Here is a 13,803-nt window from a genome sequence, read left to right as displayed (position 1 = left end):
ACATATTTTTTGTCAAAATATCAAACGATAAGTTTTCGTTTTTCTATCGTAATCATGATTGAAATGCTGGTAAAAGAGCGCTGTTTGTACTAAAAGTTGTCAAATAATCTGCAGCAAATGAGACTTAATAAACACAGTTATTTTCTGCTTGATTAGTGGAGAATTATTCAATTCATTTGTTCTTTCTCCGCTCTTCACCGATAGTAAAGTTTTCAACGTGTGATTATATGCTGTTGTATCAAATTTAGACACACACACACACCAGCGCAACACTTCTGACACTCGGTGAACCAAAAACAAACAGTTTCAGTGTGAAATAGACAGAGTTTCATGCCTTTTTCTGCCCCAATTTCTTGCAAAGGTTAAAGTTCTGATTATTATTCGGAATGTTCAGGCAAAGCTAGTACCAGCAGCTTCGAAGAGTACATTTTTGAGCTGTAAAACTAAAAGTTCACATTGAAATTACATTAACATCACCCTGCCTCATCCTCAGCGCCAATCATCTGTTACCCCCGCCCTTTGCTTTGTTCGCCACTGCAGAGAAAGAGAACAGTGCAGTTTTACAAGGGCTATTAGAAAAGATTAATTAAGAAAATTGAAATACGTAATCAAAAGTTGCACTACAAGACGGCAATTAGGAAGAGTCTTTTGATTGTTAGTAGTTCCAACATTCTTGTCTAAAGGTAAACAAAACCCTACGTTTTGCTTTGCAAATTTGGAATGCAGATTTCTCTTTCTGAAATAAAGTGTCAAATTGCTTTTATTGTCGTAAAATCTACTATATTGCTAACGTATATTAGTGATACGGGTTAATATTTACCAATTTTTGTGTTACGCTTACATTCCTCCCTCCAAAGCATAACTCCAGTGTGTTGGAAGACATCTCTGATCTGCAGCTTAATCATTCGTCTGCTCTAGTGTAACTAGACACTTTCACTTCATCGAGAAAGTGAGCTTCAAGACAAGCGGGGTGTTGTGATATTCTACGCAAAGCAACGGACAGTTCATCCTAACTCTCTCGAAATGCCAAATATGTATCGTGAGGCGACGCATGCTGGAAGCTGGTATACGGATTCAGGTAATTACCTATATTTTAGTTCATAATTTCCATCGTGCACAATCTTTACTTGTATTTGGCTATTAACATATCTAGTTTCCCCATATCTAACCGCTATGTATGTTGTGCATGATTAAAGCTCCACAAAGTCTTATGTGCATGTTATCCTCGATGCCAACGATTCATATTTTCTCTTGTTCGTAGGAGCTGATTTGAACCGCCAGCTTAATGGTTGGTTGAACGATGCAGATCTAACGTTTGGTCCCGCCCGTGCCATTATCGCTCCGCACGCCGGATATCGCTATTGCGGTGCCTGCGGTGCTTGGGCTTATCGACAGATTAGCCCCGCCGTGGTGTAAGTGCATTACCACCAAACATTCGCACCCAAAATTATAAGGCTCTATCTATCTGCATTTGTCTCCAGGAAACGTGTGTTCATTTTGGGTCCTTCGCATCATGTACGATTGTCCCGATGCGCCCTATCGGCCGCTCAATACTGCCGTACGCCTTTGTACGATCTGAAGGTGGATCAACAAATCAACAAACAGCTAGAAGCTACCGGTCATTTCAAGTGGATGGATCAAAAAACGGACGAAGATGAGCATAGTATCGAAATGCATCTTCCATATGTGGCTAAAGTGATGGAAGAGTAAGTTAACCCACCAGTTCTACTATCATCCCTTGTTGAAAGCTAGTTTTACGCGTCCCCTTTATCATTTCTCATTTTAGGTACAGCGATCAGTTTACCATCGTCCCGGTGATGGTCGGATCAATCAGCAACGAATGGGAGGAAACATATGGGAAAATATTTGCACCATACCTAGCGGATCCTCAGAATCTGTTCGTCATTTCGTCCGATTTTTGTCACTGGGGCCAACGGTTTCGTTACACGTATTACGAGGAAGGGTCCGGTCCCATCTACAAATGGATTGAAACGCTGGATAAGATGGGCATGGATTTGATAGAAACCCTCAAAGCAGACAGCTTTAGTGAATACCTGCGCAAGTACAACAATACGATTTGCGGGCGTCATCCGATCGGTGTACTGATGCAATCCGTCGAAGAACTGAAACGCCGTGGTCATCGGATGAGCTTCAAATTCCTGAAATATGACCAAAGCAATCAGTGCTGTGATAAGAAAGACTCCAGCGTAAGCTACGCCTCCGGTTCGCTGATATTTGAGTGAGCCGCTCACAATCATCTCATATCGTAATGGCGATGAATGAACGTGCTAATCCCTCGAGTGCGTTTCACAGCTTCTTATGTGTCTCATGTCCCAAGGTAGTGTAATGTGAATGCCGCTACCTGCTCGGCAACGATGCACGTTTCATTCGAATTTTTTGAGTGTGTTTTTTTCTCTTTTTAATTCATTTTATAGCACTATAAATGGCATACTTTCATTTGTTTCTCATTTAAAATTGTAATGATAAGCTACATGATTTTATTGATAAAGAAAAAGAACAAAATATGTTTCATTGCAAAATTCAAAACCCGAAAATGTATTGCGATTCGTTGCTAGCGTATTTCACTTTGCGCACCACTTCTCACTTTGAACTAACTCACACAAAAGAAAGGGAGAACTGGTTTGTTTTGAAGCTCATCAGGATTACGAGGAAATCTTATGCAAGGATAAAAATTAACCGTTACAAAGGGGTAGCTTAAGTTCTGAAGAAATGCAATTTTTTACTATATTATTGTCCTTCAATTGATATGTAGTGTTAAACAGAGAATAAAATAAAAATGTGTCTAATCCCATGAAGGTTTGTTTAAAACGCAATGTGCTCTTGAAGTGAAGTGCAGCATTCATTTTCATCGAGAAAACATAAGAACCGATATTCATTCACAGTTACCAGTGCGATCTACTAGCAGGAACTCGGAAATGATAGGTAAAAAAAGACAAACTATAAAATAAAAGCAGAGGTAGAGGTTGCAAAAATTGCATAGATCTAAGCTCTTTACCAAACAATGAAACCAACGTAATTGGCCGATCCACAAATATGTTGTTATAAATAGAAAAAAGCGGATTTATTTAACGGAAGATGCTAACCATTATTTCGCCAATTGATACTGGAATAACAACCCATTCAGAAGCAATATTATTCAACTAGATTCAACGATGGAAGTAGTGCAACCTTAATTGAAGTGACTAGACTAAGATGCTTGACTAGGTATCTGAGTTTGAATATAATACAAAAAGATCTGTTTTAATTATTAATTTCAGCTTGCTCTGGCGTTATTTTCTCTTTCGCGTTGGCGCGTTGAGCTTTCACAATCTCGCCCAATGTAAATGCCACTTCATGACCATTGTTGGCGAGAATCTTGACAGCTAACGATTTGTTTGGTACACGTCATAAGTGTCAGCTCGTGCCGTAAACCAACATCACAGGAAGATCGGTTGAAGCTGATTGCAGAATCTTTTCGTTTCCTGCTTGCCAAACTGTTGGCAAAATGAAGATCCTCGTCAAAATAGCCGTACTGACCGCAATATCTCTGTGCTTGTTTAATTTAGCTAACAGTCAATCTTCCAAAAATGCGCGAAGCGTAAGTATACTAAGCCGGCATCAGCCGCACCGATATGGTGACGTTGATGTTTACATTTCCATAAATCTAATCGTATTTCCCGAATTTCCTCAGCAGGGGCAACAGTCACTCTCGGAGAAGGTTCAGCAGCTGCTGGACATGAATGCTAAGCGCCCGGTGATGCGATTCAATGGCAACAAGTTCCGTGACTTCGTCAAGTCGGCACCCCGTAACTATTCGATTATCGTGATGTTTACGGCCATGGCACCGGCCCGGCAATGCGTCATTTGTCGACATGCTCATGACGAGTACACGATTGTAGCCAACTCGTACCGCTACTCGCAAACCTACTCCAACAAGCTGTTCTTTGCCATGGTGGACTTTGACGAAGGCTCAGACGTGTTCCAGATGCTGCGGCTCAACACTGCTCCCGTGTTCATTCATTTCCCACCGAAGGGAAAACCGAAACCGGCTGACACGATGGACATTCAACGTATTGGTGTATCAGCGGAAGTGATTGGAAAATGGATCCAGGAGCGTACCGACATCCAGATCAGAATCTTCCGTCCTCCAAATTATTCGGCAACTGTAGCGATACTGATGCTATCGCTTTTTGTCGGTGGGTTTCTGTACCTGCGCCGAAACAATCTCGATTTTCTGTACAACAAGCAGATGTGGGCCCTGGTTGCAGTCGTGTTCTGTTTCGCGATGGTATCGGGACAGATGTGGAACCACATCCGTAGCCCACCGTTCGTGCACAAGAGTCAGAATGGAGGGATTGCGTACATTCACGGATCCTCGCAAGGTCAGCTAGTGATCGAGACATATATCGTCATGTTCTTGAGTAAGTTATCTGTGGTCGTGATAAGCGTTGGTTACAAATGTTGAAATCTCAATTTTATTTTTCATAGATGCAATGATTGTGCTGGGCATGGTGCTTTTGACGGAAGCTGGCTGGCAGAATGATCACCGCAAAAGTAAGGTAACAGCCATCGTGGGACTGTTTTTGGTTGTTGTCTTTTTCTCCTTGATACTTTCCATATTCCGTTCCAAAGCGCAAGGCTACCCTTACAGGTAGGTCAAAATCATATGAATAGTCACTCGAGCACACTTATCTTATTGTTTTTTAAATCTCGTTTCAGCTTCTTATTTAAGTGAGCAATAGCGTAAGTAGAATCACAACAAACAAAAAACTCCGTCTGAAAATGTGCACCAGGTTGAAAGCGTTGATCACATGAATTGGATCTTCAGTTGTGTTTTGTGCAATCCTAAAAATCTATAATTTCTATCTTCGAACTAATGATATCATACACAAATTTGTGCACACGAACATATTGTTGTTAGAATGTTATCACAATTCGGAAATAATCCTCCTTGTACTAGAAAAATAATGGCGTTTCAATTAACGATGCGTAAACAATTGGTCGAAAAAGTAGTACACGAACAAATAAATTATAAACCCAAGGAAACTTGCTAGCGGAATGTTGCTCAAAAATCCAATATTCCTTCGAGAGTTAATTCCGATAGTAGCTGATGAATAAACTATTCGACCGGCGAAAAATTCCATTTCCATTCCTTCATTTTCCATACATAGAAGAAAGAAAATGATGCGTGACAAATTTCCGTACACGTTTCTCACCATTTTTGCCGTATATTTTGAACGATTTTGTTTACAGCTATAGACGAACTTTAAACGAATCACGGTAAACATCCTTCTTCAAACATCTCTGTTAATTATTAATAATATTAAAATTATTAGTTATATTATTTACCTCTATCGCTTTATGATAAAGATTTGTAATTTTCCAAGGCAAATGAAATATGAAATCAGTGACAGTCCGTTTTCTGATCATATGACCAGCTCCATAGAATTGGAACCAAGTTCTTCAGAATAATTCCGAACGTTTATACACTGATTTATCAACGTTAGTAATTTTTTCGAGTAAATAAAATATTTGGCTATTTTCCTAAGCTAGAGCACTATCGTCGTTTCATTTAGACAATAGTTAATGTTCTCTTTGTATTCCCATATGGGTTGGGTAGAAAGATCCCGTCGACGTCGTATGATTTACATATCTTCACTAAACGATAACAATGCTATTATTGTTTTTCCGTTTCAGTTTAGTTTTTCCTTTGACCGTTGCTCTTAGTTTTTCTCCGCAGGATAAATCCGCCGTTAAGCCACTATCGTCCTCTTCCACAATCTTCTCTTGCTCCTTGGTCGCTGGTTCAATTTTGCTAATACGTGAATGTGTTTTTTGATGCCTATTCAAATCCCCGTGGCAGCGGAACTTTTTATCGCAAATGGTACATTGGTGTGGTTTTTCTCCGGTGTGTATCATTCGGTGTGACTGCAAGTATGAGCTAGCACGGAATGCTTTGTTACAGTACTCGCATACAAAGTTTTTCTCGTTGGTATGGATTCGCGTATGCAGAACGAGGGAATAGCGTCGGGCAAAGTCTTTGCCGCAGAATTCACATTTGTGTATTTTCTCGTTCGAGTGTTTGGAGATTTTGTGATATTTCAGATCTCCCCACTGCCGGAAGTGGTGACCGCATTCTTCACATTTGTATGGCTTTTCACCGGAATGCAATCGTTCGTGTACCTTTAGTGCACTACAGGTAAAGAAGCGTTTCTGGCAGGCTTGGCATTTGTGCGGTCGTTCGCCTGTGTGCTGTAACTGATGGTAAGCAAATGCCGTGTTGGACTTAAACCACCGCCCACAGTCCGCTACCTTACATAGGTATTTATCTAATGTTGAACTACTCTTAGCTGCTAATAATTCCTTATCATTTCGACACAGTTCCGCTTCATCTTCGTTGGCTTGCACCTCCGATGGAAAGTGTTCGCCGTGCGTATCAGCAGCTTCATCACCGCTAACATGATAATCTTCTAATGGCGGTTCATCCCGACTGCCGGATGTTTCATCGACGAGCGGATCAAGATCGGTAAGTTGCATTTGTTCATATTCCGATGCATCTTCACCGCCCTCGTCATCATCGTCATCAGATTTTTGCTCATTTTTCAACTGATCCGATATAATGCCACCGTGTGACGGTACATAGGAGCTTGCCGAAAATTTGCTCATCGCATTCGAGGACTGTTCAATGATGGATGCTATCGGTAAACTAGATTCGCTGCTTCTAAATGAAGTCGTATGCGTGTCCGAGAGGGGATCAATGCTGGGAAGAAGTGGAAACGAAGTTGAACTTAAAATTCGCATTTGTTGCAAGTCTGGCTCTTTGGTAACTTCATTTCTAGTTGGTACATTCAATGAGTCGGCATGTACTAGCTGTTCACACGAGACAGATTCAAGCGATTTCAATATCGACGCGTTAGCGATTTCCGTTGGTAATAATTCTAAAATGCAAAAGAAAATAATATAAATTTACTTAGATGCATATAAGAACAAAAACTCCAACCGCACTATGATCGTCTTCTTACCCGTGTCATTAAATGGAGTTTTGCTAAGGAGTATTAAAAAGTTGTCTCCTCCACTTACAATGTTCATTTCGTTAGAACCCAGTGTGTCTCCGGGTAAAGTTAAATTGCTCTTTTCTTGCTCTTGTCGCAATGATGTTGCTGCTGGGCCATTATCCGCATCATTTTCATTGCCATTATTGCCGCTCGGAAACCAGGTCCCATTGCTTGCTAAACACAAATCCTCGTTCGTATCTGTATCGACAGTCTCCTGAACCTTCTGCACCACATTCCGGATGCCTTCCAGCATGTCCTCTGTTTCACTAAATTCACCGCCATTTTCTGAACTTTCAATTACTATCATAGCATCTTCCACTGCCAGATTTGGCTCAAGATTTTCTCTTGCTTTAGATAATCCTGCGGCATTTGAACATTTCGAGGAGGTTGGAATTGCCTTTGTTTCGGTTTTTGGCGTTTGCCGTTCCTCTTCCACATGGATTTGCCTTACAGTACGATCATTCTTTAACTTTTTCGTGTGCTTCACTCGAGGTAGCTTGGGCTTGGCTTTCTTACCGTCGGCAGCTTCCTTACTAACTGGAGAAATGTTCGCCGCAGGCGTTATAACAACCGTTTTCGATGCAAATGTATTAGAACTTGAGATCGAAACGCCATTATCTTTATTCAATGGTTCGTAGTGTTCCTTCAAATGGTTAAAGAACACTAGTTGATCGTGCACCATTTTTCCACACAGTTGGCAGACAAATGAACTCATAGTCTGCTGTGCAACGGACGGTGACTGTTGTGCCATGGTTGACTTTGAAGCGTTACATTTTACAGCATTGGCGTGCTGTGGTACAGTTGAATCACATTGATAATTTGAATGATTTGTGGGTTTGTCCGCCTCGGGTTCAGTAGATTCGTCACGCTGTGAATGCTGCATATTTGCCATCATCAAAGCTTGATCCATTTCGGGAGCCCCAATGCATAAAGTTTCCTTCGTGTCGCCCAACTTTTTGGCCAATCTTTTCTTGTGGGGTAGATTCATATTTCCTGACAGTGCACACGATGTACTCTCCATTGATGCAACACATTCTACGATTTCTTCATCGTGCGTTCGTGATTCACACTCAATGCTGTTCGGGGCGGTAGACTTTGGAGCGCCCAAACTATCAGTAATGGAATACGTCGATCGTTGATTTGCATTCGTAATTATCAAGGGAAGACTAGTGCAGGAATAAAAGCGTTTAGGAGATTCGTTTATATTCATCGAACTGATGCTCATAGTTGTACTCTAAAATGGAAATGTGATTGAACATTATTTATCTCGTCGGATATTTACAATGCACCGTTGCGAACTTACACTGTGCGCGTCTGTCGATCCTGGTGCTGTCGATGCGATGGGAACGATGGAGTTATTATGATTGTACACCTTCATGGCAACATCGACAGCGGGCAGTATTGCACCTATGCTCGAAGCAGACGTTTGTGAATGCCCTAGCGCGGGAATTTGCGTAGCATTTGATATCTCAACAATGTTCTGATGATGGTGCATATGACCTTGCGTTTGGTGCTGAACATGCATGTGTGAATTAGCGGGATGTGCCAGACTGTAATGATGATGTTGTTGGTGTTCTGCGTTGGCAGTCACAAGAACATTTGTCGTTACGTCAAATCCTTCCGTACCCGAACCGGTGGTATGCAGTGGAAAATGGACATAACTATCAATCGTACCAGCGATTTGCGCCAATCCATTGCTCATGGGCGATGTAGATTGACCAATGCTAATCATTTTATCGTACGAGGACAACGTGTTGAAACCCGGAATATCCTAAAATGCAATCGAATGAGAAATGTACAATGTGATTATGTGGGATTTGCAATTGTGCCATCTTCAAAATACCTTCGTGCCGGTTGCGTCGTTACTCGATTCACTAATCAGTGTATGTATCTCATCTGCAGTGAGGGGCCGATAATGGTGCTCCATGAGAGCTGTTTGCATGCTGCCAATTGCATTCGGAGCAGTTGTCGACACCGAATTTATGTAATCATTCAGCAAATTTGTTGGCAGCTGACTTGATAATAGGTCCGTGCCCAATAGGGTGGACTCAATGTACTCCTGCTCTCTCCCACTATGAGCCATTCCTGTGCTCGTTATGAAGAGTAGTGAAGCATTGTCAGTAGACTGCATGCTGGTTCGAAGCACTCCCTTCGACAAGTCTTGATGTCCGTCAATAGTTCCGCTCAAATGTTCCATATGATCCATATCGTAGCACACGCGATCCTTCTACATAGATAGATTCTGTAAGGTTCTAAAAGAAAACATACATACATTCAGGGTACTGCTAAAAAGTAAAATGTACTGCTTGCACTAGGGATTGAAACATACCACCAATTCCCACAAGTCGCTGTCTTCGAATACATATTATTATGCTCTACACGAGATCCAGCTCAGTTGTAATGTTATTGTTACGAAACGCATATTAACTATTCTTTCACTATTTGGTTTGTTAAGCCTCTTCGGTATCATTCTTCTCGGATCCTCTTCGTTACCTTAGTATGATTAACAGTTTGACCCATAGCCGTATATCCTCTAATTGGTAATTGCACTGTATGACTGTTGTTAAGCGGAGCGCAACCGATAGTAATGTCAGTGACCAGACCAATTTTAAAGTATTCAGAAATAACTAAAAACATCCGGATATCTCTTATCCTACTCGCTGCAACTGTACGCGGACCTGTTTACACACTCCAGTATAGCTGCAACAGATTAGACTTATGGTTGAAGCAACATGCATCGCTAGTATTCTAAATCTATGACATGTATATGATGAACATGGTCAAAAAGGTACAAAATGAAGAATGTGTTTTATAATCCAGCCAATTCGTAAAAAAACACAGTACTTGTAAACAAAAACTTACTTCACAAAAAGCTTGTTTATGTTGACACTCGGATGCTGTCAAAATGTAAGTGAGCAACAGTAGGTGCCAACCAATAGCAACCGCAAGTTGCACCAATTCCAAGTTCGTTTCTTGCCATATCTGTTTGTGGAATTGTTATAAGATGTTTTAAATTTCGAAACAAAACAACGAGTTTTTTCATTTGTTTCATAATTCAAAAGTGGATCAAAAATAACAACTGAATGTTCCATATAAATGCTCTAAAATATACCAAATAAAATTGAAGGTGCAACGATATCTATAAACATTCTCCAACTATTGAGCTACAATCGATTGGTGTCGTGTAAATTGTGCTTAGTTCGACAACGCGCTGACAGTTTTACATCCAAGAAATGTCAAAATAAACAAGCTTTCGAGAACAACGAATCGCGAAATCCTCGTGAATCGTCCTAAAGCTTGAGTCTTGCTTTTGAGTCGTCCGACACTGGGTGTATTAATTTGATAAGCGGATGTAATCTCATGAGCGTCGTTTGGTGTTTCGTTTAATATTGCAAAGTGTGTGAACTGTTGAAAACTAACTGTGTTAATCTGCTAAAACGAATGCTCATCTGGTGTCGATGGTACGTCACAATGCAGTGAGAAAAAACACTCATCTGCAGAAGCTGTTATCTATGCGTGTAGCAAAAAAAATGTTTTGCAAAGTGTCAGTGTTAATTAGTTGAAGTTATCATCCAGTAAGATACGTGATGTACGGTTGTGAAAACGCACGGCAAGAAGGATAGCAAGGTTTTGCCTAGTTCATATGCATTGTTATCCCACCTGCTGTAAAATCTTTGTATTTGCCGCACATTCCCGTAAGGACACAGCACAAAGGGATCGTGTGAAAAGAAGCGGAAAAGGTTAGTTGCTTTCAGACACAGCTTTGTTTACGAATGTCTCTTTTCACGTATTGTAAAGCGCACGCAAACAATTCGGACGATCATTTCTGTTAAGTATATTAAAAGAAAATCATTTTATGAAACACTATATGTGATTCAATGAGATATAATTCACCCGTTATTTTACACATTGGCCAGTTGCTGAAACAGTAACCAGAAGTCTCCTCGATACCTTCACAGTAAGGTTTTATCTGGTGCCGTTGATGAATAATATCCCTCGAGGATCGCTCAAGTCTGCGGTATATGTGGAAAAATATCCTCGGGTGTGCAGAGAATAATCCGAGATCAAAGCATGTGGCTGTAAGTCGGCATACACATGCAAAAAGGATGGAAAGCATAACATGCTTGTTTACCAATGAGTTGAAAACAAGTAATGTGCTATATCCCGAAGCGAAAAGGCTTTAGGTATGTTCTTTAGAACCAAAATAGAACGATTAAAAATGTTCTTCACGATATGAATTTTGGTCTCGTCGTTTTGGTTGAATGATTATCTTCCATTTTCGCTTCAGCTATATTAGTAATACAAAGATCGACTGTTCTTCCGATAAATAAAGAAATATTAGTAGTACAAGTACATCCTAATTCTAAAAACTAGAACAATGCAAACCGTTGCACAGATTTCCTTGGCTTTGCCAAAAACGCCGATTAGCAATGTAGTAGTATCCTTGCTCTCAATCTCAATTTCTGAATTGCATTGGCAACAGCAATCAACAATGCCAAAAATGTGGCAATCATTGGCGCGAAATGAGTACACGGTGCGTGTGCCTGTACATATTGGCCCAGTGCGTATCGATTGAACAAAACGCACCACTATAGCTCGAGAAACAATACACACATGCTGCCAGGTCAGGTCAGGGCATGCGGGCAACCAGTGGAACAAAGAAATTTTTGCGAAAATCGAAACACGTCAGCCTGTGGTAGCACACACAACAACAAAAAATCGTATGCTTTCGTAATGATATATAGCCGCAATAGAAGCTGCCAGTCACCCGATTTCGACTGCCGCGTGACGCTTTTAGATATTGGTTTTATTGTCTACAGTTTGTGTGTAAGGGCGCTCCGCGTGCGTACGAAGGAGGACACGTTTGGCAGATGCGCCTCGTGCCGTACTGCTGAAAACGCTAACCACATTTCACCAGTCGATATCGTGCGGCCTGTCCGCATCCGTGCGTCGGTCGTTAATTGTCGTTGGCAGGAAATTCAATTATCAACCACCGTGCAATCGTGCAGAACTTTAACGACCACGCGTCAGTGACCGGGGTAGTTTTCTGTCGATCCTACGTTATTAATTTGTTGTATTTTGTTGACTTCTTTTTGGCAAAAGGATACTTTAGAAGAAAGCATTTCGTTATAGTTATGTAGATGTGTTTAAATATCTATACAGGATTAAGTATTTAACACAGTTTGACAGTGGTGGTGATTGTGGTTGTGGAAACATAAAGTTTTTCGACTTCGTTTTTAGCAATTAATTTATTTGTTCGTTTTAAATTGTAACAAACTTTGGATTCCTAGCTTCATCCGTCCCTGTGTATTTTAGTAGTTATTTCAACAACTGCCACTCTAAATTTATATACTCACTTCGAATGACCTTGATCTCATCTCCTCCTCCACGGTAACAAGGCTGGTGGTCTAGACTTTTTTTGCTAAAGTAAAATATCGTTTGATAATAGCTACGCTCTAACAATGATGCTGCAGGAAACCCCCTTTCATCTGATAAGTCACCATGCCCGTAGTGTTATCTATTTTAATTGAATCTCATCGTTACTCCTGGTGGTTTAAGCTTAAAACCAGTTACTAACTCCATATTACTAAAAAGTTTTTCCTTTTTCTCATTTGTTTCGACAAAATAGTCTAATAGGGAGGTAAATGTAGAGAATACGAGACTGTATGAAGTTGCTATATTTTATATTGTTTTTGTAGAATATCCTTTCTTGTTCCTCTCTCGCCTTTCGTAGCAAATTAATACAACTTTATGGAATACATATTTATGGTTCAATTCCCATCTTTAATGGGAATTCATAAATTTACGGACAATTGTAATATGTTTTTATATTGAAGAACCAATTCACGAAGAACGGCCAGACCGTATTGCTTAAATGTATAGGAATCATAATCAAAAATACAATTCACATTAGTTTGGAGACATTTCCTTCTCCGAAAAGTGAAAAAGTACCTTATCCTGGGTGCATTTTGCCGACAATTGTATTGCTGTTGATATACAAACTACCATTTTTATTGTAAAGCCCACTTTTTATCATAGTGGACAAGCCCTCAGACTCGCATCACATTGTATATAGCTATTTATGCAACAGCTTTGTGCAAACGAGGTTCTCAGAAAGAAACCCGTTAAGTATTTCTTTTAAAACATATTATAGTAATGATGTATCATAATTTTTAACATCTACACATAATATCAATATGCCCAAACAAAAAGGAAATCAATCAATCGTTTATAAACGATTCACATTGCATACTAAACAGAATATATGACGTGCAGAAAGACCAAACCTTTCCCTCGAACGGTGCGGTTTTCTTCTATCCGGTTCCGTCGTCGTAGCTTTTTATCCGATTCGGAAATCAATCATACCAAAGTAAACAATTCAATGGAAAGCAGTACCATTCAATTATGATTGCATCTTTAACTATTCAACAGTGTTGTGAATCCAATCAAATTAATATGCCAGCTGTTGCTGTGTGCTACTGCTCGTTTACACACAATGCTTTGTTTATACTACATTTCCTGGAGATGATATTGGTTGAAAGTCGTTTATAATTATGTTCGTTACATAAACATACTTTTGTGCATACGCACGTGAATTTTAACACACGTATCTTTAATAAAACATCCTTTCGAAGCCCCCACTCGCGCTTTGCTATACGAGATCTTCACCGTCCTGTGTTGGTTTTGTGTTGCTTTCATCCCTTTCGTTGGGGGCAGAAGTTAATTAGAATATCCTCCTGGTTGGTGT

The 13,803-nt window shown here is 40.3% G+C and overlaps 3 protein-coding genes across 3 annotated transcripts; 2 read left to right on the top strand and 1 right to left on the bottom strand.

The window, feature by feature from the left end:
• The first annotated feature begins 1,023 nt into the window (after positions 1 to 1,023).
• LOC128713931 (protein MEMO1) lies at positions 1,024 to 2,243 on the top strand. The gene is made up of 4 exons (XM_053808803.1): positions 1,024 to 1,078; positions 1,262 to 1,412; positions 1,482 to 1,706; positions 1,787 to 2,243. The coding sequence occupies exons 1-4, from the start codon at positions 1,024 to 1,026 to the stop codon at positions 2,241 to 2,243; spliced, it is 888 nt and encodes a 295-aa protein (XP_053664778.1).
• Positions 2,244 to 3,505: 1,262 nt separating this feature from the next.
• Positions 3,506 to 4,735, top strand: LOC128712562 (tumor suppressor candidate 3). The gene is made up of 4 exons (XM_053807455.1): positions 3,506 to 3,598; positions 3,692 to 4,421; positions 4,489 to 4,651; positions 4,720 to 4,735. The coding sequence occupies exons 1-4, from the start codon at positions 3,506 to 3,508 to the stop codon at positions 4,733 to 4,735; spliced, it is 1,002 nt and encodes a 333-aa protein (XP_053663430.1).
• Positions 4,736 to 5,658: 923 nt separating this feature from the next.
• LOC128712162 (uncharacterized) lies at positions 5,659 to 9,261 on the bottom strand. Its single transcript, XM_053807057.1, has 4 exons — positions 8,899 to 9,261; positions 8,359 to 8,826; positions 7,023 to 8,289; positions 5,659 to 6,938 (listed from the first exon to the last, which is right to left on the bottom strand). The coding sequence occupies exons 1-4, from the start codon at positions 9,259 to 9,261 to the stop codon at positions 5,659 to 5,661; spliced, it is 3,378 nt and encodes a 1,125-aa protein (XP_053663032.1).
• Positions 9,262 to 13,803: the final 4,542 nt, after the last annotated feature.

Source organism: Anopheles marshallii, chromosome 3 (genome assembly GCF_943734725.1).
Source record: "Anopheles marshallii chromosome 3, idAnoMarsDA_429_01, whole genome shotgun sequence".
NCBI lineage: Eukaryota > Metazoa > Arthropoda > Insecta > Diptera > Culicidae > Anopheles > Anopheles marshallii.
Note: the sequence above shows the minus strand (reverse complement) of the source record. Positions and strands in the feature narration are given on the sequence as shown.

Bases quoted from the DNA above. Each gene is read 5' to 3' on its own strand.
- LOC128712562 (XM_053807455.1), top strand. From the start codon at position 3,506: ATGAAGATCCTCGTCAAAATAGCCGTACTGACCGCAATATCTCTGTGC. The intron at 3,599-3,691 runs GTAAGTATACTA...GAATTTCCTCAG, and splicing joins CTTCCAAAAATGCGCGAAGC to CAGGGGCAACAGTCACTCTC. The intron at 4,422-4,488 runs GTAAGTTATCTG...TATTTTTCATAG, and splicing joins ATATATCGTCATGTTCTTGA to ATGCAATGATTGTGCTGGGC.
- LOC128712162 (XM_053807057.1), bottom strand. From the start codon at position 9,261: ATGGATCATATGGAACATTTGAGCGGAACTATTGACGGACATCAAGAC. The intron at 8,290-8,358 runs GTAAGTTCGCAA...TTTCCATTTTAG, and splicing joins GATCGACAGACGCGCACAGT to AGTACAACTATGAGCATCAG. The intron at 6,939-7,022 runs GTAAGAAGACGA...TTTGCATTTTAG, and splicing joins AACTCCATTTAATGACACGG to AATTATTACCAACGGAAATC.
- LOC128713931 (XM_053808803.1), top strand. From the start codon at position 1,024: ATGCCAAATATGTATCGTGAGGCGACGCATGCTGGAAGCTGGTATACG. The intron at 1,079-1,261 runs GTAATTACCTAT...TCTTGTTCGTAG, and splicing joins AAGCTGGTATACGGATTCAG to GAGCTGATTTGAACCGCCAG. The intron at 1,707-1,786 runs GTAAGTTAACCC...TTCTCATTTTAG, and splicing joins GTGGCTAAAGTGATGGAAGA to GTACAGCGATCAGTTTACCA.